At 44.1% G+C, this 25377-nt stretch overlaps 1 protein-coding gene across 1 annotated transcript in view; it reads left to right on the top strand.

Annotated features, from left to right (window-relative positions):
- The window catches only part of LOC138666379 (zinc finger protein 850-like), a 94787-nt gene that overhangs the window by 32566 nt on the left and 36844 nt on the right, over positions 1-25377 (top strand). The window contains exon 7 of the mRNA XM_069754607.1: positions 10695-10948. Coding sequence (XP_069610708.1) covers positions 10695-10948 — 254 coding nt within the window. The remainder of the gene's footprint in view (positions 1-10694; positions 10949-25377) is intronic.

Below are 25377 nucleotides of genomic sequence, written 5' to 3'. Positions count from 1 at the left end.
TGTTTATTGGCTCTCTAAAGAGCACCAAACGTGCATCGTGGGGACCCGAACACCCGCCGAGCAAACCCGGAAATGCTCGGTGCTCGCCGAGTACAGCGATCCTCGGGCTAGTAACCATCATTACCGAGTATGCTCGCTCATCACTAGTGTAGTTCGCTCCCCCAGTTTTTTCGTTGTCTCTGGCATCCAGAGTGCTCCTCCAATGGATCCTCCATTCTATAGCCTGAGTGATCAGCCAACGCTCTTTGTATCGCATTATTCACATCATCAACAACACCTCCCTCATTTTCCCTTACTCCCATTCACTACACATTCTATCAGCTTCCACCATAGTAGCTTGACCCCGATACATGCTCACTAGGTTTATGTCTCCTGTTACCAGAACAGCCGCGGTCAGGAACCAACACGAGCTCTTCGAATAGACAGCCGATACATACAAGATTCAATTACATTCTTGTTTTGTCAGCACTTCCATTTCTCACTATAACACCCCAGGCTGACATTCATTCTTATTACTTACTAGATGGTGGCCCGATTCTAACGTATCGGGTATTCTAGATGTAGGTAGTATATAGCACAGGCTACATACTATATTGCACAGTGACGTAGTATATAGCAGAGCCACGTAGTATATAGCAGAGCCACGTAGTATATAACATAGCCACGTAGTATATTGTAGAGGCACATAGTATATTGCATAGCTACGTAGTATATTGCACAGCCACGTAGTATATAACAGAGCCACGTAGTATATTGCACAGTCGACTTAGTATATAACAGAACCAACACAGCCACATAGTATATTGCACAGCTACGTAGTATATAACAGAGCATGTAGTATATTGCACAGCCATGTAGTATATTGGACAGTCACAGTCACGTTGTATATTGCCCAGCTACATAGTATATAGCACAGAGATGTAGTATATAACAGCCCACGCAGTATGTAACACAGCCCACGTAGTATATAGCAATGTGGGCGCTATATGCGTGTTTCAAAAAGACTTAAAATAAAAAATAAACATATACTCACCTTCCGAAGGTCCCTTGAAGTCCTGGCGCCTGTGTGCGGTGCACGCGGCAGCTTCCTGTCCCAGGGTTGGTATGAGAGCAGTACCTGTGATAACGTCGCGGTCACATGACCGTGACATCATGGCAGGTCCTTCTCGCATAGCATCCTTAGTATCGGAACCTGCCGCTTGCACTGCCGAGGACAGTGTGCCACGTCGGAGGGTGAGAATAACCTTTTTTATTATTATTCTTTGTAACATTAGATCTTTTTACTATTGATGCTGCATACGCAGCATGATTAGTAAAAAGTTGTTCAAACAGGGTTAATAGCTGCGTTAACGGAGTGCGTTACGCCGTGTTCCGTTAACACTGGCATTAACCCTGTGTGAGCGCTCAGCGCTGACTGCAGGACAGTAAAGCAGCGGCTATTTCGCTGTCAGACTATGGCCGTCGCTGATTGGTCGTGGCAATGGTCGTGGGCGTTTTGCCACGACCAATCAGCGACTTGGATTTCCATGACAGAGAGGGGCGGCGACCGATGAATATCTGTGACAGACAGACAGACGGAAGTGACCTTTAGACAATTATATAGTAGATTAACCATTGGGTTACATATTTGTCTTCTGCTTCAGTGGATTCTTCTCCAATATTTCAATTTTTTCAGTCCAATGCTGATCCATCAAGTTCACTAGTGGTGCCCAGCTTTACACCACTATACCTGTGACTTCAGAACCTTACAAAACACCAGGTCGCATCTTATATAGGAAACTACTGACACAACTCAATAACACCATTTATAAATGATTTATTTACTGGCCAGAACTTTCTCATTTACTTCACATACATGTTTATTCATTCTTTTAGGTGACCACTTCATTCACTTTTTAATATAATTAATGTGTGTGAATGTTTTATGTTTTTTTCATGAACCATAATTATTTTTATTTGACGGACTTTCTCATGAACTCTGACATATCGTGCTCTGGCTTTCTTTTCCAAAAAGACTGCATATAAAACATTCCAAGCTTGACATGTTCATCCGCTATCAGGTTTCGTCGTGACTTTTTGAAAAGCGTTGACTTTAAAAACCTATTTGAATAAACGTTTTTAAGGAAATCTACATATCTGATAGACTTCATCAGCAGTGCAGGTACAGACACATTATACCCGGATCAGCTATTCTGCTCGGTCTTTGGCCCTGTGTCCTGCAGGAGCTTATTTATGCATTGAACATGTTGCTGAGGTGCCACTCTATCAGGTGAGTGTAATACTCTATTTTCATTATATCTTGTTAGGCTAGGTTCACATTGCGTTAGGGCAATCCGTTAAGCGCATAGCGCTAGCAATGTTTCTTTAGTGTCGGCATTCGCCGTTCCCGCTAGCGCAGATCCCCGATCTGCGCTAGCGAGAAACGGGCCTCGGACGCACCTCGGACGCTGCAAGCAGCATCCGAGGTCCGTCACAAAAGAACGGCACATCGCTAGCGCATGCCGAAAATGGCAAGCGCTAGCAATGCGCTACAGGCACAAATCACATTGCTGTCAATGGGTGCGCTAACGGACCCGTTGACCGGCGTTAATTGCGACATTTTTGCCGTGCAACGCAGTCCGTTAGCGTTAACCCATTAACGCAATGTGAACCTAGCCATATCAGATAAGACCCTATATTTCGCTTGTTTGTTCCTCAGTATCTCGACTACAAGAAATCTCTGTAACGCTTTCAGGTTACTTGGTTAAAAGCAATCAAGGACTCCTTGGACCTTAACGGGGTCCATCTGAAAGCCCAATGCAGAAGCCAAATGTCCTGAGAACTGGACCTGCTGTACCACAAATTGCCATTTCTCCAGGTTAGCAAATAAATAGGAACACATGGGCTACTTGCACAGTGAACAAGTCTGTATGATCATGTTCACACACCACCAAGAAACCTGAAGACACAAAAAAGAATAGTAAAACCAAAAACACTCAGTTTGAAAAAATGTTGCAGTAATCCGCAAGTGCTAGTAAAAGATGTAAAAAACAGGGTATTTGATTGATACGTTTTTTGCAAAAAATGTATACTAAGCTGCTCTACCAATCTTCACGGTATACCCTTATCAGAGCAGTCCTAACTAATGTATGCAATCCCTATCTGATGTATTTAAAAACCTGATCATCTGTATATAACCTGTGTGAACAGGGTTCAGAGGGGAAAAATCCATGTGTGCATACAGGGTAGAACAGCTTTTGTGCAGATAGCCCAAGAGGAGTGGTGGAACTCCCCAGTCTTGTAGACACAAGAGAACAATTATGGAAACAGGAACACATGGGCTACTTGCACAGTGAACAAGTCTGTATGATCATGTTCACACACCACCAAGAAACCTGAAGACACAAAAGAGAATAGTAAAACCAAAAACACTCAGTTTGAAAAAATGTTGCAGTAATCCGCAAGTGCTAGTAAAAGATGTAAAAAACAGGGTATTTGGTTGATACGTTTTTTGCAAAAAATGTATACTAAGCTGCTCTACCAATCTTCACGGTATACCCTTATCAGAGCAGTCCTAACTAATGTATGCAATCCCTACATACAGGACTGCTCTGATAAGGGTATACCGTGAAGATTGGTAGAGCAGCTTAGTATACATTTTTTGCAAAAAACGTATCAACCAAATACCCTGTTTTTTACATCTTTTACTAGCACTTGCGGATTACTGCAACATTTTTTCAAACTGAGTGTTTTTGGTTTTACTATTCTCTTTTGTGTCTTCAGGTTTCTTGGTGGTGTGTGAACATGATAATACAGACTTGTTCACTGTGCAAGTAGCCCATGTGTTCCTGTTTCCATAATTGTTCTCTTGTGTCTACAAGACTGGGGAGTTCCACCACTCCTCTTGGGCTATCTGCACAAAAGCTGTTCTACCCTGTATGCACACATGGATTTTTCCTCTCTGAACCCTGTTCACACAGGTTATATACAGATGATCAGGTTTTTAAATACATCAGATAGGGATTGCATACATTAGTTAGGACTGCTCTGATAAGGGTATACCGTGAAGATTGGTAGAGCAGCTTAGTATACATTTTTTGCAAAAAACGTATCAACCAAATACCCTGTTTTTTACATCTTTTACTAGCACTTGCGGATTACTGCAACATTTTTTCAAACTGAGTGTTTTTGGTTTTACTATTCTCTTTTGTGTCTTCAGGTTTCTTGGTGGTGTGTGAACATGATCATACAGACTTGTTCACTGTGCAAGTAGCCCATGTGTTCCTGTTTCCATAATTGTTCTCTTGTGTCTACAAGACTGGGGAGTTCCACCACTCCTCTTGGGCTATCTGCACAAAAGCTGTTCTACCCTGTATGCACACATGGATTTTTCCTCTCTGAACCCTGTTCACACAGGTTATATACAGATGATCAGGTTTTTAAATACATCAGATAGGGATTGCATACATTAGTTAGGACTGCTCTGATAAGGGTATACCGTGAAGATTGGTAGAGCAGCTTAGTATACATTTTTTGCAAAAAACGTATCAACCAAATACCCTGTTTTTTACATCTTTTACTAGCACTTGCGGATTACTGCAACATTTTTTCAAACTGAGTGTTTTTGGTTTTACTATTCTCTTTTGTGTCTTTAGCAAATAAATAGTTGTCACATAGAACCTGGAGAACCTGTCTGACATGCTCACCATGCTCCTCCAGAATACGTGAGTAAAGGTACCTTCACACATAACGATATTGTTAACGATATCGTTGCTATTTGTGACGTAGCAACGATATCGTTAATGAAATCGTTATGTGTGACAGCGACCAACGATCAGGCCCCTGCTGGGAGATCGTTGGTCGCTGAATAAAGTCCAGAACTTTATTTCGTCGCTGGACTCCCTGCTGACATCGCTGGATCGGCGTGTGTGACACCGATCCAGCGATGTCTTCACTGGTAACCAGGGTAAACATCGGGTAACTAAGCGCAGGGCCGCGCTTAGTAACCCGATGTTTACCCTGGTTACCATGCTAAAAGTAAAAAAAAAAACAAACGCTACATACTTACCTACTGCTGTCTGTCCTCCAGCGCTGCGCTCTGCTCTCCTCCTGTACTGGCTGTGAGCCGGAAAGCAGAGCGGTGACGTCACCGCTCTGCTTTCCGGCTCCCAGACAGTACAGGAGGAGAGCAGAGAAGCAGAGCGCAGCGCTGGAGGACAGACAGCGGTAGGTAAGTATGTAGCGTTTGTTTTTTTTTACTTTTAGCATGGTAACCAGGGTAAACATCGGGTTACTAAGCGCGGCCCTGCGCTTAGTTACCCGATGTTTACCCTGGTTACCGGCATCGTTGGTCGCTGGAGAGCGGTCTGTGTGACAGCTCTCCAGCGACCAAACAGCGACGCTGCAGCGATCCGGATCGTTGTCGGTATCGCTGCAGCGTCGCTAAATGTGAAGGGGCCTTAACTCAATATATCACCCAGGAAAATTACCACAAATCTACCAATCAGTGAGAAAAAATATAATTAATGACATTTTCAAAGACTGGCGGAGCATCGGTGAACCCGAATGGCAGCATCATATGTTCAATCTGCCCCTCAGGTGTAATGTGTGCGATCTTCCATCCGTCACCATGGCGATACGTATAAGGTTATATGCCCCTCTCACATTAAGTTTGTAAAACCATTTATCTCCAGGTAATTGGCTAAACAGGTCAGGTGTAAGGCTAGGTTCACATTGCGTCAAGTACATGGCGTTAAACGGATCCATTAAACGCATGTACAGAAAAGGAGCCAATTTGTCTTAAAAATCGGCGTCACGCGTTTTTCTAATTTGGATGTCCGTTAGCGAAGTATCCCTTTGTTTGCGTTTGTCACTGTCAATAAAGTTGTTCTTTTTTTTTTTTCCTTTTGTCAGCGTCGGGTGTGGGTGCATACACATTCTCCATTTTGAAAGCATTGAGTGAACTTCTGCTAGCAAGATGTTTGTGTCTGAGCTCGTTAGATTTCGCTTGATGCGGTTGCGACTTCAGCAGAGAAAGCATAGTTCGCAAAGGAGATATTGGATCCACGAAGTGAATTTCTTGCGGAATACATATGATGCCTTTCACACCCTGTATGTTCAGCTTCGGGATCATCCCTTCAAATTCCAACGCTATCTACAGATGTCCATTGAGACCTTTGATGTTCTGCTCTCACATGTGAAGGATGAGATACATCATCATCGCAGCACTTTCCGTGAAAGCATCTGTGCGGAGCAACGTTTAGTAGTGACTGTGAGGTAATTATACATTTTTTTATCATTCTATTGACAAAGACTAGATCTCGGTATCGTGGGGCATAATGTTCATTTAGCAATTGTATATTCTATTGTAACTAGCCTTTTAGTTGACCTTTAAAATCCTAAACAAATTTTTTTTTTTTTTTCTTTTTGAATGCCGACGGGTATCTGGCTACCGGAGAATCTTTTGCGTCACTGCATTATCAATTTAGACTTGGGAAGTTAACAATTTGCCAACTGGTTCGGGAAACTTGTGATGCCATTTGGAACAACTTGCAACCACTTGTGCTACCAACGCCGACATCAGAAATGTGGCTAGCGATTTCCCAACAGTTCGAGGATGTGGCTAATTTCCCCAATTGTATTGGTGCCGTGGACGGCAAGCACATTCGGATTCAGAAACCAGCACATATTGGGTCGCTATACTACAACTATATTGTTTTGATGGCTATTGCGGATGCAAGGACCGCTTTGTTGCTGTGGATATTGGTGCTTATAACCGGACTAACGATTCCAGAGTCTTCAGAGACTCCAACATGGGGCGATGTTTGTACAGCAACAATTTTAACATACCCTCATCACGTCCTCTACCGGGGACTGAAGACCCAAGTTTGCCCTTTGTTTTAGTTGGTGATGAGGCGTTCCAACTCGAACAAAATCTCCTCAAGCCGTGGTCTAAACTCCACCAGGCGCATTTTTAATTATCGCTTGAGCCGGGCAAGACGTTATGTGGAGTGTGCCTTTGGGATTTTGACATTAAAATGGTGGATTTTACTAACCTGCATGCAACTGCAACCTGAAAATGTGGACCGTGTAGTGAAGGCATGCATCTGTCTGCACAATTTTGTTGCCAGACATGAACCCCCATAGGGATGTAAAAAAAAAAAAAAAAAGAAATTGGGTGTTAAAAAAAAACCAACAAAACTTGCAACGCAGTAATTGCACCTGGCTGGGGACAGTGAACAGTACTATAGACTTTGGTATTGCGCGGACGTATTGTCTGCCCAACTGTATGATGGACTGCTACATTGTCCATTGTCTATGATGTTCCATGCTCGTTTCACCCCGGCCTCTATATTGAGGGTTGTAGGCCGGCATGTCCATTCTTCTTGTTCCCGATGGAGCGGGTTCCTGGGGGCCCACAAATTCCTCAAGAAGGTCGTTCAGTCTTTGCCTAAACATAAGGTTTCTATGTGCCGGGATATTTTGAGCTACAGGCACATAGGACAAAAAAAGTAGCTTCCACTCATTAGCAGAATATACAGACTCGCGGGATTGCAGGTCGGTAATTTCCCGCCTCAGGTCTTTGAGTTCACTGCGACACATGTCCTCTACCCATTGGAGTCCATCGACGATAATGGCATCATCTTCATCTTTTTGTGATGCTCGCTTGCGTCCACGCTGTGATTGCAACCAGGCACTCACACCTGCAGCAACAGTGCTTCTCTCCACAGATCGTGGCTCGCTGATGCCAGACACATCTTCAGGTTGGGATGGTTCCACTGGAGATGGCTCCAGTTCCTCTGCCGGTCTAGGCCCAGCGGTACTGCATATCGTGCTGTAACCCCAAAAAACAAAAATTAATTTTTTTCCTTTAAACAATTTGTCTCGCACACAGACCTATTTGTACTTATGAGCGCTGAGACAATGTTTTTTGTAGAAAGCAATTGCTCGTAATGCACATACGGGGTCACCCGTTTGCCACCTGATCCGCTTGGTGCATTTTGACTGTTGCGGTAGTCACGGACAAAGCGATCTCGTATGGATTTCCAACGGGTATGGACAGCATCGGCTTTAAATTAAAAAAAAAGGAAAAGTTATATAAATAGTAGATAGATAGTTCGTAGATATATTGATAGTAGTAAAATTGTAGATAGATAGTTAGTTAAGATAGTTGGTATATAGATAGTAGATAGATAGTTGTTAGTAGTTATTAGATAGATGATGATAGAGAAATAGTTTCAAAATAGTGTATAGATAGTTGAGAGTTAAGAGAAAGATAGTAGACAACAAGTGGATAGGTAGATATTAGATAGATAGGAGAGAAAAATTTACATTTTTTGTAGATATTTTTTTAAAAATTTTAGCATTTAAAAAAAAAAAAAAAAAAAGGTGTTTGACGGTTTGCATTCTTAACATTTTGCAATGTAACGTCACCAATATTTACCAATTTTTTTCTTTGAGGTTGTCGACTTCTCCATGTATCGGGGATCGAAGTGACATAATTTGATCCCACAACTTGCGGTTCTTCACAATGTCATGGTGGGAGCTGTCGCTTTGGTCCCATATGGAGGGGTTGGCTTCCACAAGGTTGATCAGTGTCTCGTTGTGAATGGTCAATGGCTCTTCATCAACCACAATCCTTTTTTTTTGGTCGCTGACTTGGACTATGTAAACACAAAACGTTATGTTGAAAGGTTCAATTTCACTTGATGGCCAGACTCATAGATAGATAGATAGATAGATAGATACATAGATACATAGATACATAGATAGATACATAGATAGATACATTGATAGATAGATACATAGATATAGAAAGATAGATACATAGATATAGCGATAGATAGATACATACATAGAGCGATAGTTTATAGATCTAGTAGATAGAAAGTGAATAGATAGATTGTTGATAAATATTGGATAGAAAATTTCTAGTTTTATATTTACCACTGGCAGTTGTGGCGACGACAGACGGCTAGGAACCTTCTTTCTCTTGTGTCCTCCGTGTGCCACAACCTATTGTATATTTAAAATGAAAAAAACTACTTTTATTGGATCAATAAATTTATGCCTGAAAAACTAAAAATGTGTGCCATGTACCTTTGAGGGTTTTGCCTGTTTTTTTTTTTGGGGGGGGGAACCTAGCAGCCTCAGGCTCCGAAGACTCCTATTTACAATAAAAACATGATTTTTATTCACGTGCTTAACTCAATACAATGGAGTTTCACACAACATTATTGTGGTTTTTTAAAGTGCAAGCCTACCGATTGCGATGAAAACACCGCAGACACGCTGCTGCTGACATCAGTATCCGACATCTGCGTGCAACAAAGCAATACTTTTTTAGTACACACACATCCGACGGACAATACAGACTCCCATGATGTATACAGAGATATATAATATATAGAAATGTACTTACATTTCCTGTGATCTCTTGCAAGACACTTTCTCTGTCACGTGCAGCAGGCCTCAGGAGAAATGTGTGGGTGGGATATTCCTCCTTTAATGGCCGAAATCATATTTCCTGTCACATGACCACATGGACCACCCTCAAACGCTATTAAAATGTGTGGTTCTATTTGGAAATTATTCATGATTTGCGTCTGGCTGTGTTTGCCATAGCCTTCTATGGCAGAATGAACGCTTCCTTTAGTATTGCGTTAGCTTGGCCGGACCCGAAAACGCTGCAAGCCGCGTTCCAATGTCCGTCAGAAAAAAATGTTATGTGACAAACGCATGCCAATTTTGGTATGTGTCACAATGCGTCAGACAATGCAAGTCTATGGGCGCGTTAGTATGTGCGTTATATTGCGTTTTCAATACTTAAAAACGTGTCCGTTAGACGGACTCACCTAGCGCAATGTGAACCTAGCCTAAGGGGTAAAGGACAGGGAAGGTGAGCTGCGATTTTTTTACTCTCTGAAGTCCAAGCATGGACGCCGCCCTCCATCCTATTACCAAAACCCCACAGCGACTGGAGAGGTGCGTGGCCGTATATGACCCTCAGCCGGACACTGGAAGGGGGTAAATAAGCGAGATTTCGGCATTTTAGCTCCTGGTGTGGAGGCGATAGCACAATCATATGCCGCCATATACTAGACGTCCGGTAACCGGTAATAATTCCCTCATGTGTGGGGTCTATTTGTCTCCAGAGAAATCACACGTTACATTCCACACATAACATTGTGTAGAAAAGGCGGCGCGAGGTAATTGTGCCAGTAGTGAGGGCGAATAATGGCGGAAATGTCACTGACTGAGGAGAAGTTTCCATGTAGCGTCTTCACTGCGGATCACGTGACCTCTGACTCCTCCCTCCTATGACCTCATCACAGGTCCTGTGCGCACAGAGCAGCCATATATGTGGAGTGCGGCTCTGCAGGTGGAGGTATGTGGAGATTCCCCATTACTGAGCGCGGGGACATTAACCCCTTCTGCACGGAGACTCTTTATAAGAATCATAACGTTGTTGTTCTGTTTCCTGTAATAGATACATACGAGCCAACTATGGAGGACAGGAAGTGAAGGAGCGGATTGTTCTGCTAGTACAGGGCCCCTTTCTTGGCCCCACACAGGGTAATGCCCCCATTATGCCCTGTAAGCAGGGTTCTGCCTCACACCCAGAGGCGGGCTGGGCCGGGTGGCAAAAGGGCAAGTGCCCCCCGGGCCTGTCTCCTCAGCAGCAGATGCGGGCCGCCCAGCTTCCTGCCGCCTAGAAGATGGCTTCTGGCAGTGCACTGTGCTACTTTAATCCTGTAAGTGGTGGCCGTCCGTCCCTGAATTGTAGACACGCCCACACTGCACACTGTGCGGCCGTGTGTTCTGATCTCTCACCTCGCGCGCTGGCCGGGATGCTTCCTCGTGGAGGACTGGAGAGCAGTCTGAGTCAGAAGAGATTTGCAGGGGTCAGGAGGAGATCAAGGACCCGGCCGAATCCTGCGTCTTGTGTCTGCAGTCCCTCTGAGGCACAGTGAGTGTGAGGATTTATTGCACCCATTTGAACTTTCATGCAGCACAGGTCACTATCAGTGGAGTTTTCGGCTCCAGCGTCACCCGTTCAAGCTGCAGCAATAACTCCCAGTCAGGGTCAGACACAAGTATACAGTCATCCTGACTGCTCCTGAGCCTGGCTCCAGGACACCATATATCAGATTATTCCATCCATTATAATGTGAGGTCCAGGTATAGTCAGTGCATATAACACTGTAGGCATGTGCACATACTGTAGTATCTTATATATAATTGTCTAAGGCTACTTTCACACTAGCGTTTTCTGCAATCCGTCACAATGCGTCGTTTTGCAGAAAAAACGCATCCTGCAAAAGTGCTTGCAGGATGCGTTTTTTCCCCATAGACTTGTATTGACGACGCATTTGCGATGGATTGCCACACGTTGCATCCGTCGAGCGACGGATGCGTCGTGCTTCTGCGGACCGTCGGGAGCAAAAAACGCTACATGTAACGTTTTTTGCTCCTGACGGATCGCTTTATCCGACCGCACATGCGCTGCCAGAACTCCACCCCCACCTCCCCGCACCTTACAATGGGGCAGCGGATGCGCCGGAGAAATGCATCCGCTGCCTCCATTGTGCAATGCGCTAAACGCTAGCGTCGTTAGTGTGAAAGAAGCCTAAGGGTCACTTCCGTCTGTCTGTCTGTCCTTCTGTCACGAACGTGCGCCGTTACCGCTGCTATTAACCCTGTGTGTCCCCAACTATTTACTATTGATGCTGCCTATGCAGCATCAATAGTAAAAATAGGTCATGTTAAAAATAATTTAAAAAAAAAAAAAAACCTGCTATACTCCCCCTCCGCCGCCTTTCTCGGTCATGTGACCGCGACGTCATCATAGGTCCTGCTCACACCAGCCCTGGGACGGGACCACAAGCTGCCGCTTGCAATGGAGCGGTCCCGGGAGCGGGGAGAGGAGCGAGAAAGGTGGCGGAGGGTGAGTATAGCAGGACTTCAACGGGCTATAGGTCAGTATATGTTTATTTTGGGTTTTTTTTAAGTCTCTATACTACGTGGCTCTGTGCTGGCCAATATACTACGTAACTGGGCAATATACTACGTGGCTCTGCTATATACTATGTGGCTGGGCAATATACCGTACTACGTGGGTTGTGCTATATACTATGTGGCTGGGCAATACGTGGCTGGGCAATATCCTACGTGGCTGGGCAATATACTACGTGGCTGGGCAATATACTACGTGGCTGGGCAATATACTACGTGACTGGGCAATATATTAAGTGGCTGGGCAATATACTACGTGGCTGGGCAATATACTACGTGGCTGGGCAATATACTACGTGGCTGGGCAATATACTACGTGGCTGGGCAATATACTACGTGGCTGGGCAATATACTACGTCGCTGGGCAATATACTACGTGGCTGGGCAATATACTACGTGTCTGGGCAATATACGTGACTGGGCAATATACTACGTGGACATGCATATTCTAGAATACCCGATGCGTTAGAATCCGGCCACCATCTAGTATGATATAATTATTATATTTTAATATGAATTGTAATTAATATGTTAATAATAATATTGAGCAGAATTCACTTCAGTCTTTTGGTTTGGCCTCCATGATAGTCGTGGTGTGTCATGTGGCCCCTCTGAAAAATTATTCGCCCATACTATGTGCAGAGACATATGATGGTATGTACAGGATAATACGTGGCTAATGTAATGTCTGATGTCTGTATGTCACATAGCAGTCATATATTGTCCTGTACAGTATACTTTATGTAATATACTGTGTGCATAAACATCTGATGTTATATGCTGGATAAAGTGCGAATAGTATAATATATCATGTCTGTACTCATAGTACAATATACAAGTAACATATTATCCAGCACATACCATCTGTTGCCTGTAATCCTCCTATTAACGCTTTTTCCCCTAGTTCCCATGTACATGTTAGAGCAGTGTCAGTGTGTTACTGTACTCACCTAGCGCCGTGTTCTCCGGTATCCAGCATCGCTCGGCTTCTCCTCTGAGTGACGTCTTCACTCTTCAGACCCCGGCTCCCACTATGCTTTATGTTACCTGGACGTCTCTTTACAATGTAAGTCTATGGATCCTCATTGTGAGCCTCATTCTCACGCTCCATAGACTTCTATTGTAAAAGCCACCTATGTGTCACATAGAGCCCAGCGTGACCTGGAGAGTCTGAACAGCCGTCAGGTGACGTAGAACAGGAGTGGAGCAACTCTAGACACAGGAGAAGACTGCGATTAGTGAGTATATTACCACACTGACGCTGCCATCAGTGAGTATATTACCACACTGACACGCTGCAATCAGTGAGTATATTACCACACTGACACGCTGCTATCAGTGAGTATATTACCACACTGACACGCTGCAATCAGTGAGTATATTACCACACTGACACGCTGCAATCAGTGAGTATATTACCACACTGACACGCTGCAATCACTGAGTATATTACCACACTGACACGCTGCAATCAGTGAGTATATTACCACACTGACACGCTGCAATCACTGAGTATATTACCACACTGACACGCTGCAATCAGTGAGTATATTACCATACTGACACGCTGCAATCAGTGAGTATATTACCACACTGACATCCTGCAATCAGTGAGTATATTACCACACTGACACGCTGCAGTCAGTGAGTATATTACCACACTGACACGCTGCAATCACTGAGTATATTACCACACTGACACGCTGCAATCAGTTAGTATATTACCACACTGACACGCTGCTATCAGTGAGTATATTACCACACTGACACGCTGCAGTCAGTGAGTATATTACCACACTGACACGCTGCAGTCAGTGAGTATATTACCACACTGACACGCTGCTATCAGTGAGTATATTACCACACTGACATGCTGCAATCAGTGAGTATATTACCACACTGACATGCTGCAATCACTGAGTATATTACCACACTGACACGCTGCAGTCAGTGAGTATATTACCACACTGACACGCTGCAGTCAGTGAGTATATTACCACACTGACACGCTGCAGTCAGTGAGTATATTACCACACTGACACGCTGCAATCGGTGAGTATATTACCACACTGACATCCTGCAATCACTGAGTATATTACCACACTGACACGCTGCAATCAGTGAGTATATTACCACACTGACACGCTGCAGTCAGTGAGTATATTACCACACTGACACGCTGCAATCAGTGAGTATATTACCACACTGACACGCTGCAATCAGTGAGTATATTACCACACTGACACGCTGCAGTCAGTGAGTATATTACCACACTGACACGCTGCAATCACTGAGTATATTACCACACTGACACGCTGCTATCAGTGAGTATATTACCACACTGACACGCTGCAATCACTGAGTATATTACCACACTGACACGCTGCTATCAGTGAGTATATTACCACACTGACACGCTGCTATCAGTGAGTATATTACCACACTGACACGCTGCAGTCAGTGAGTATATTACCACACTGACACGCTGCTATCAGTGAGTATATTACCACACTGACACGCTGCTATCAGTGAGAATATTACCACACTGACATCCTGCAATCAGTGAGTATATTACCACACTGACACGCTGCTATCAGTGAGTATATTACCACACTGACATCCTGCAATCAGTGAGTATATTACCACACTGACACGCTGCAATCACTGAGTATATTACCACACTGACACGCTGCAATCAGTGAGTATATTACCACACTGACACGCTGCAATCAGTGAGTATATTACCACACTGACACGCTGCTATCAGTGAGTATATTACCACACTGACATCCTGCCATCAGTGAGTATATTACCACACTGACACGCTGCAGTCAGTGAGTATATTACCACACTGACATCCTGCACTCAGTGAGTATATTACCACACTGACACGCTGCAATCAGTGAGTATATTACCACACTGACACGCTGCAATCAGTGAGTATATTACCACACTGACACGCTGCTATCAGTGAGTATATTACCACACTGACACGCTGAAATCAGTGAGTATATTACCACACTGACATCCTGCAATCACTGAGTATATTACCACACTGACATGCTGCAATCACTGAGTATATTACCACACTGACACGCTGCTATCAGTGAGTATATTACCACACTGACACACTGCAATCAGTGAGTATATTACCACACTGACACGCTGCTATCAGTGAGTATATTACCACACTGACACGCTGCAGTCAGTGAGTATATTACCACACTGACACGCTGCTATCAGTGAGTATATTACCACACTGACACGCTGCTATCAGTGAGAATATTACCACACTGACACGCTGCAATCAGTGAGTATATTACCACACTGACACGCTGCTATCAGTGAGTATATTACCACACTGACACGCTGCTATCAGTGAGTATATTACCACACTGACACGCTGCAATCAGTGAGTATATTACCACACTGACACGCTGCTATCAGTGAGTATATTACCACACTGACACGCTGCTATCAGTGAGAATATTACCACACTGACATCCTGCAATCAGTGAGTATATTACCACACTGACACGCTGCAATCAGTGAGTATATTACCACACTGACATCCTGCAATCAGTGAGTATATTACCACACTGACACGCTGCAATCACTGAGTATATTACCACACTGACACGCTGCAATCAGTGAGTATATTACCACACTGACACGCTGCAATCAGTGAGTATATTACCACACTGACACGCTGCTATCAGTGAGTATATTACCACACTGACACGCTGCTATCAGTGAGTATATTACCACACTGACACGCTGCTATCAGTGAGTATATTACCACACTGACATCCTGCCATCAGTGAGTATATTACCACACTGACATCCTGCAATCAGTGAGTATATTACCACACTGACACGCTGCAGTCAGTGAGTATATTACCACACTGACATCCTGCAATCAGTGAGTATATTACCACACTGACACGCTGCAATCAGTGAGTATATTACCACACTGACACGCTGCTATCAGTGAGTATATTACCACACTGACACGCTGCTATCAGTGAGTATATTACCACACTGACACGCTGAAATCAGTGAGTATATTACCACACTGACATCCTGCAATCAGTGAGTATATTACCACACTGACACGCTGCTATCAGTGAGTATATTACCACACTGACACGCTGAAATCAGTGAGTATATTACCACACTGACATCCTGCAATCAGTGAGTATATTACCACACTGACATCCTGCAATCAGTGAGTATATTACCACACTGACACGCTGCAATCAGTGAGTATATTACCACACTGACACGCTGCTATCAGTGAGTATATTACCACACTGACACGCTGCTATCAGTGAGTATATTACCACACTGACACGCTGAAATCAGTGAGTATATTACCACACTGACATCCTGCAATCAGTGAGTATATTACCACACTGACACGCTGCTATCAGTGAGTATATTACCACACTGACACGCTGAAATCAGTGAGTATATTACCACACTGACACGCTGCAATCAGTGAGTATATTACCACACTGACACGCTGCTATCAGTGAGTACATTACCACACTGACACGCTGCTATCAGTGAGTATATTACCACACTGACACGCTGCAGTCAGTGAGTATATTACCACACTGACACGCTGCAATCGGTGAGTATATTACCACACTGACATCCTGCAATCACTGAGTATATTACCACACTGACACGCTGCAATCAGTGAGTATATTACCACACTGACACGCTGCAGTCAGTGAGTATATTACCACACTGACACGCTGCAATCAGTGAGTATATTACCACACTGACACGCTGCAGTCAGTGAGTATATTACCACACTGACACGCTGCAATCACTGAGTATATTACCACACTGACACGCTGCTATCAGTGAGTATATTACCACACTGACACGCTGCAATCACTGAGTATATTACCACACTGACACGCTGCTATCAGTGAGTATATTACCACACTGACACGCTGCTATCAGTGAGTATATTACCACACTGACACGCTGCAGTCAGTGAGTATATTACCACACTGACACGCTGCTATCAGTGAGTATATTACCACACTGACACGCTGCTATCAGTGAGAATATTACCACACTGACATCCTGCAATCAGTGAGTATATTACCACACTGACACGCTGCTATCAGTGAGTATATTACCACACTGACATCCTGCAATCAGTGAGTATATTACCACACTGACACGCTGCAATCACTGAGTATATTACCACACTGACACGCTGCAATCACTGAGTATATTACCACACTGACACGCTGCTATCAGTGAGTATATTACCACACTGACATCCTGCAATCAGTGAGTCTATTACCACACTGACACGCTGCTATCAGTGAGTATATTACCACACTGACACGCTGCTATCAGTGAGTATATTACCACACTGACACCCTGCAATCAGTGAGTATATTACCACACTGACACGCTGCTATCAGTGAGTATATTACCACACTGACACGCTGCAATCAGTGAGTATATTACCACACTGACACGCTGCTATCAGTGAGTATATTACCACACTGACACGCTGCAATCAGTGAGTATATTACCACACTGACACGCTGCAATCAGTGAGTATATTACCACACTGACACGCTGCTATCAGTGAGTATATTACCACACTGACATCCTGCCATCAGTGAGTATATTACCACACTGACACGCTGCAGTCAGTGAGTATATTACCACACTGACATCCTGCAATCAGTGAGTATATTACCACACTGACACGCTGCAATCAGTGAGTATATTACCACACTGACACGCTGCAATCAGTGAGTATATTACCACACTGACACGCTGCTATCAGTGAGTATATTACCACACTGACACGCTGAAATCAGTGAGTATATTACCACACTGACATCCTGCAATCAGTGAGTATATTACCACACTGACACGCTGCTATCAGTGAGTATATTACCACACTGACACGCTGAAATCAGTGAGTATATTACCACACTGACATCCTGCAATCAGTGAGTATATTACCACACTGACACGCTGCTATCAGTGAGTATATTACCACACTGACACGCTGCAGTCAGTGAGTATATTACCACACTGACACGCTGCAATCGGTGAGTATATTACCACACTGACATCCTGCAATCACTGAGTATATTACCACACTGACACGCTGCAATCAGTGAGTATATTACCACACTGACACGCTGCAGTCAGTGAGTATATTACCACACTGACACGCTGCAATCAGTGAGTATATTACCACACTGACACGCTGCAGTCAGTGAGTATATTACCACACTGACACGCTGCAATCACTGAGTATATTACCACACTGACACGCTGCTATCAGTGAGTATATTACCACACTGACACGCTGCTATCAGTGAGTATATTACCACACTGACACGCTGCTATCAGTGAGTATATTACCACACTGACACGCTGCAATCACTGAGTATATTACCACACTGACACGCTGCTATCAGTGAGTATATTACCACACTGACACGCTGCTATCAGTGAGTATATTACCACACTGACACGCTGCAGTCAGTGAGTATATTACCACACTGACACGCTGCTATCAGTGAGTATATTACCACACTGACACGCTGCTATCAGTGAGAATATTACCACACTGACATCCTGCAATCAGTGAGTATATTACCACACTGACACGCTGCTATCAGTGAGTATATTACCACACTGACATCCTGCAATCAGTGAGTATATTACCACACTGACACGCTGCAATCACTGAGTATATTACCACACTGACACGCTGCAATCAGTGAGTATATTACCACACTGACATGCTGCAATCACTGAGTATATTACCACACTGACATGCTGCAATCACTGAGTATATTACCACACTGACACGCTGCTATCAGTGAGTATATTACCACACTGACACGCTGCTATCAGTGAGTATATTACCACACTGACACGCTGCTATCAGTGAGTATATTACCACACTGACACGCTGCAGTCAGTGAGTATATTACCACACTGACACGCTGCTATCAGTGAGTATATTACCACACTGACACGCTGCTATCAGTGAGAATATTACCACACTGACATCCTGCAATCAGTGAGTATATTACCACACTGACACGCTGCAATCAGTGAGTATATTACCACACTGACATCCTGCAATCAGTGAGTATATTACCACACTGACACGCTGCAATCACTGAGTATATTACCACACTGACACGCTGCAATCAGTGAGTATATTACCACACTGACACGCTGCAATCAGTGAGTATATTACCACACTGACACGCTGCTATCAGTGAGTATATTACCACACTGACACGCTGCAATCAGTGAGTATATTACCACACTGACACGCTGCAATCAGTGAGTATATTACCACACTGACATCCTGCAATCACTGAGTATATTACCACACTGACACGCTGCAATCAGTGAGTATATTACCACACTGACACGCTGCAATCAGTGAGTATATTACCACACTGACACGCTGCAATCAGTGAGTATATTACCACACTGACATCCTGCAATCACTGAGTATATTACCACACTGACACGCTGCAGTCAGTGAGTATATTACCACACTGACACGCTGCAATCAGTGAGTATATTACCACACTGACATCCTGCAATCACTGAGTATATTACCACACTGACACGCTGCAATCAGTGAGTATATTACCACACTGACATGCTGCTATCAGTGAGTATATTACCACACTGACACGCTGCAATCAGTGAGTATATTACCACACTGACACGCTGCAGTCAGTGAGTATATTACCACACTGACACGCTGCAATCAGTGAGTATATTACCACACTGACACGCTGCAGTCAGTGAGTATATTACCACACTGACACGCTGCAATCACTGAGTATATTACCACACTGACACGCTGCTATCAGTGAGTATATTACCACACTGACACGCTGCAATCACTGAGTATATTACCACACTGACACGCTGCTATCAGTGAGTATATTACCACACTGACACGCTGCTATCAGTGAGTATATTACCACACTGACACGCTGCAATCACTGAGTATATTACCACACTGACACGCTGCAATCACTGAGTATATTACCACACTGACACGCTGCTATCAGTGAGTATATTACCACACTGACACGCTGCTATCAGTGAGAATATTACCACACTGACATCCTGCAATCAGTGAGTATATTACCACACTGACACGCTGCTATCAGTGAGTATATTACCACACTGACATCCTGCAATCAGTGAGTATATTACCACACTGACACCCTGCAATCAGTGAGTATATTACCACACTGACACGCTGCTATCAGTGAGTATATTACCACACTGACACGCTGCAATCAGTGAGTATATTACCACACTGACACGCTGCTATCAGTGAGTATATTACCACACTGACACGCTGCAATCAGTGAGTATATTACCACACTGACACGCTGCAATCAGTGAGTATATTACCACACTGACACGCTGCTATCAGTGAGTATATTACCACACTGACATCCTGCCATCAGTGAGTATATTACCACACTGACACGCTGCAGTCAGTGAGTATATTACCACACTGACATCCTGCAATCAGTGAGTATATTACCACACTGACACGCTGCAATCAGTGAGTATATTACCACACTGACACGCTGCAATCAGTGAGTATATTACCACACTGACACGCTGCTATCAGTGAGTATATTACCACACTGACACGCTGAAATCAGTGAGTATATTACCACACTGACATCCTGCAATCAGTGAGTATATTACCACACTGACACGCTGCTATCAGTGAGTATATTACCACACTGACACGCTGAAATCAGTGAGTATATTACCACACTGACATCCTGCAATCAGTGAGTATATTACCACACTGACACGCTGCTATCAGTGAGTATATTACCACACTGACACGCTGCAGTCAGTGAGTATATTACCACACTGACACGCTGCAATCGGTGAGTATATTACCACACTGACATCCTGCAATCACTGAGTATATTACCACACTGACACGCTGCAATCAGTGAGTATATTACCACACTGACACGCTGCAGTCAGTGAGTATATTACCACACTGACACGCTGCAATCAGTGAGTATATTACCACACTGACACGCTGCAGTCAGTGAGTATATTACCACACTGACACGCTGCAATCACTGAGTATATTACCACACTGACACGCTGCTATCAGTGAGTATATTACCACACTGACACGCTGCTATCAGTGAGTATATTACCACACTGACACGCTGCTATCAGTGAGTATATTACCACACTGACACGCTGCAATCACTGAGTATATTACCACACTGACACGCTGCTATCAGTGAGTATATTACCACACTGACACGCTGCTATCAGTGAGTATATTACCACACTGACACGCTGCAGTCAGTGAGTATATTACCACACTGACACGCTGCTATCAGTGAGTATATTACCACACTGACACGCTGCTATCAGTGAGAATATTACCACACTGACATCCTGCAATCAGTGAGTATATTACCACACTGACACGCTGCTATCAGTGAGTATATTACCACACTGACATCCTGCAATCAGTGAGTATATTACCACACTGACACGCTGCAATCACTGAGTATATTACCACACTGACACGCTGCAATCAGTGAGTATATTACCACACTGACATGCTGCAATCACTGAGTATATTACCACACTGACATGCTGCAATCACTGAGTATATTACCACACTGACACGCTGCTATCAGTGAGTATATTACCACACTGACACGCTGCTATCAGTGAGTATATTACCACACTGACACGCTGCTATCAGTGAGTATATTACCACACTGACACGCTGCAGTCAGTGAGTATATTACCACACTGACACGCTGCTATCAGTGAGTATATTACCACACTGACACGCTGCTATCAGTGAGAATATTACCACACTGACATCCTGCAATCAGTGAGTATATTACCACACTGACACGCTGCAATCAGTGAGTATATTACCACACTGACATCCTGCAATCAGTGAGTATATTACCACACTGACACGCTGCAATCACTGAGTATATTACCACACTGACACGCTGCAATCAGTGAGTATATTACCACACTGACACGCTGCAATCAGTGAGTATATTACCACACTGACACGCTGCTATCAGTGAGTATATTACCACACTGACACGCTGCAATCAGTGAGTATATTACCACACTGACACGCTGCAATCAGTGAGTATATTACCACACTGACATCCTGCAATCACTGAGTATATTACCACACTGACACGCTGCAATCAGTGAGTATATTACCACACTGACACGCTGCAATCAGTGAGTATATTACCACACTGACACGCTGCAATCAGTGAGTATATTACCACACTGACATCCTGCAATCACTGAGTATATTACCACACTGACACGCTGCAGTCAGTGAGTATATTACCACACTGACACGCTGCAATCAGTGAGTATATTACCACACTGACATCCTGCAATCACTGAGTATATTACCACACTGACACGCTGCAATCAGTGAGTATATTACCACACTGACATGCTGCTATCAGTGAGTATATTACCACACTGACACGCTGCAATCAGTGAGTATATTACCACACTGACACGCTGCAGTCAGTGAGTATATTACCACACTGACACGCTGCAATCAGTGAGTATATTACCACACTGACACGCTGCAGTCAGTGAGTATATTACCACACTGACACGCTGCAATCACTGAGTATATTACCACACTGACACGCTGCTATCAGTGAGTATATTACCACACTGACACGCTGCAATCACTGAGTATATTACCACACTGACACGCTGCTATCAGTGAGTATATTACCACACTGACACGCTGCTATCAGTGAGTATATTACCACACTGACACGCTGCAATCACTGAGTATATTACCACACTGACACGCTGCAATCACTGAGTATATTACCACACTGACACGCTGCTATCAGTGAGTATATTACCACACTGACACGCTGCTATCAGTGAGAATATTACCACACTGACATCCTGCAATCAGTGAGTATATTACCACACTGACACGCTGCTATCAGTGAGTATATTACCACACTGACATCCTGCAATCAGTGAGTATATTACCACACTGACACGCTGCAATCACTGAGTATATTACCACACTGACACGCTGCAATCAGTGAGTATATTACCACACTGACACGCTGCAATCAGTGAGTATATTACCACACTGACACGCTGCAATCAGTGAGTATATTACCACACTGACACGCTGCTATCAGTGAGTATATTACCACACTGACATCCTGCCATCAGTGAGTATATTACCACACTGACATCCTGCAATCAGTGAGTATATTACCACACTGACATGCTGCAATCACTGAGTATATTACCACACTGACACGCTGCTATCAGTGAGTATATTACCACACTGACACGCTGCTATCAGTGAGTATATTACCACACCGACACGCTGCAATCATTGCGTATATTACCACACTGACACGCTGCTATCAGTGAGTATATTACCACACTGACACGCTGCTATCACTGAGTATATTACCACACTGACACGCTGCAATCAGTGAGTATATTACCACACTGACACGCTGCAATCAGTGAGTATATTACCACACTGACACGCTGCAATCATTGCGTATATTACCACACTGACACGCTGCTATCACTGAGTATATTACCACACTGACACGCTGCTATCAGTGAGTATATTACCACACTGACACGCTGCTATCAGTGAGTATATTACCACACTGACACCCTGCCATCAGTGAGTATATTACCACACTGACACGCTGCAATCAGTGAGTATATTACCACACTGACACGCTGCAATCATTGCGTATATTACCACACTGACACGCTGCTATCACTGAGTATATTACCACACTGACACGCTGCTATCAGTGAGTATATTACCACACTGACACCCTGCCATCACTGAGTATATTACCACACTGACACCCTGCCATCAGTGAGTATATTACCACACTGACACGCTGCAATCAGTAGTATACTAACACACTGAAACTAAACTAAACTAAACTCTACACAGGTTTGGAGAAACCAAGTTAATGGCGGCTTCTTTAGCTGGACTGTTGTCTGTTTCACAATGGAGGTGAGTATATTTGAATTAGTTCTATGAGGACAATAAGAAATTGCCAAGCCTCACACTCTTTTTTCCAACACTGATTTCTGGACTCAAGACAAATTTCTGCAGTCAGTCTGTGTGTTACGGCAGCTTACTGAATCGTGATAGAGCGCTGCGCACACACTGTCACGATTCCTCTGTGTTCCCAGCGTAGTGATTGCAAGTATGAGTTTGCATAGTTATAGTCACGTGTCAACTTGGACCAGTTTTAGACAAAGCAGGGCCCTGGGCAAAAGTTTAAAGTGGGTCCCCAAATGCTAACATATTGCACCATCAGATAGAAACATTCCAGATGTATTTACTTGCGCTCAGTTCAGGCCGCTAAACGAGTGTGATCGACAATATTGAAGTCATTCGACAATTGTTTCCCAGCCTCCTTAGGGTATGTGCACACGTTCAGTAGCTGGCTGCACTTTGGACACTGCAGATGTCCGCTCCGTCCAAAGCGCTCCTCACTATTGAATGCAGGGGAATCCACATGTGTTCATTGAACCGTGCGGAATCACAACGGCCTATACATTGCACTGGTGATATGTATCTTGCAGAGCCTCGCGTCTCCTCAAGATAAATAGACATGCTGCAGTCTCGAGAGACGCACTACATGTCGGTCTCGGCGGGTGATCCACGGGCATCTGTGCACGCATAGTGGGCATGGGACTGTGCTGTAACATCAGGACGTTGCGGATTAGACGCTGAACAACTACACAGCGTCCAACCCGCAGTTTTTACTGATCTTGGGAACATACCCTTACTTCGGCTGAGGAAGAATGATGGGTACAGATAGTCCTCGATACAGTATGATGCAGGTCCCATGTAGTAGATATAGTAGAATGCACTCTCCATGGTTCTTGATAGAGTACAATGCAGCCCCCTCACAGTATAATGCAGCCCCCTCACAGTATAATGCAGCCCCCAACACAGTATAATACAGTCCCCCCATACACAGTATAATGTAGCCCCCCACACAAACAGTATAGTGCAGTCCCCTGTCAGAGTATAATGCAGCCCCCCACATACACAGTATAGTGCAGTCCCCCCACACAGTATAGTGCAGCAGGCACACACACAGTATAATGCAGCAGACAGTAAAATGATGCACACACAATATAATGCACACACAGTATAATGCAGCAAACACACACAGTATAATGCAGCAGACACACAGTATAATGCAGCAAACACACAAACATAGTACAGTCCTCCCACACAGTATAGTGCAGTAGCCA

Source organism: Ranitomeya imitator, chromosome 2 (assembly GCF_032444005.1).
Source record: "Ranitomeya imitator isolate aRanImi1 chromosome 2, aRanImi1.pri, whole genome shotgun sequence".
NCBI classification, from domain to species: domain Eukaryota; kingdom Metazoa; phylum Chordata; class Amphibia; order Anura; family Dendrobatidae; genus Ranitomeya; species Ranitomeya imitator.
The sequence above is the reverse complement of the archived record's forward strand: the minus strand, read 5'-3'. Positions and strand labels throughout refer to the sequence as shown.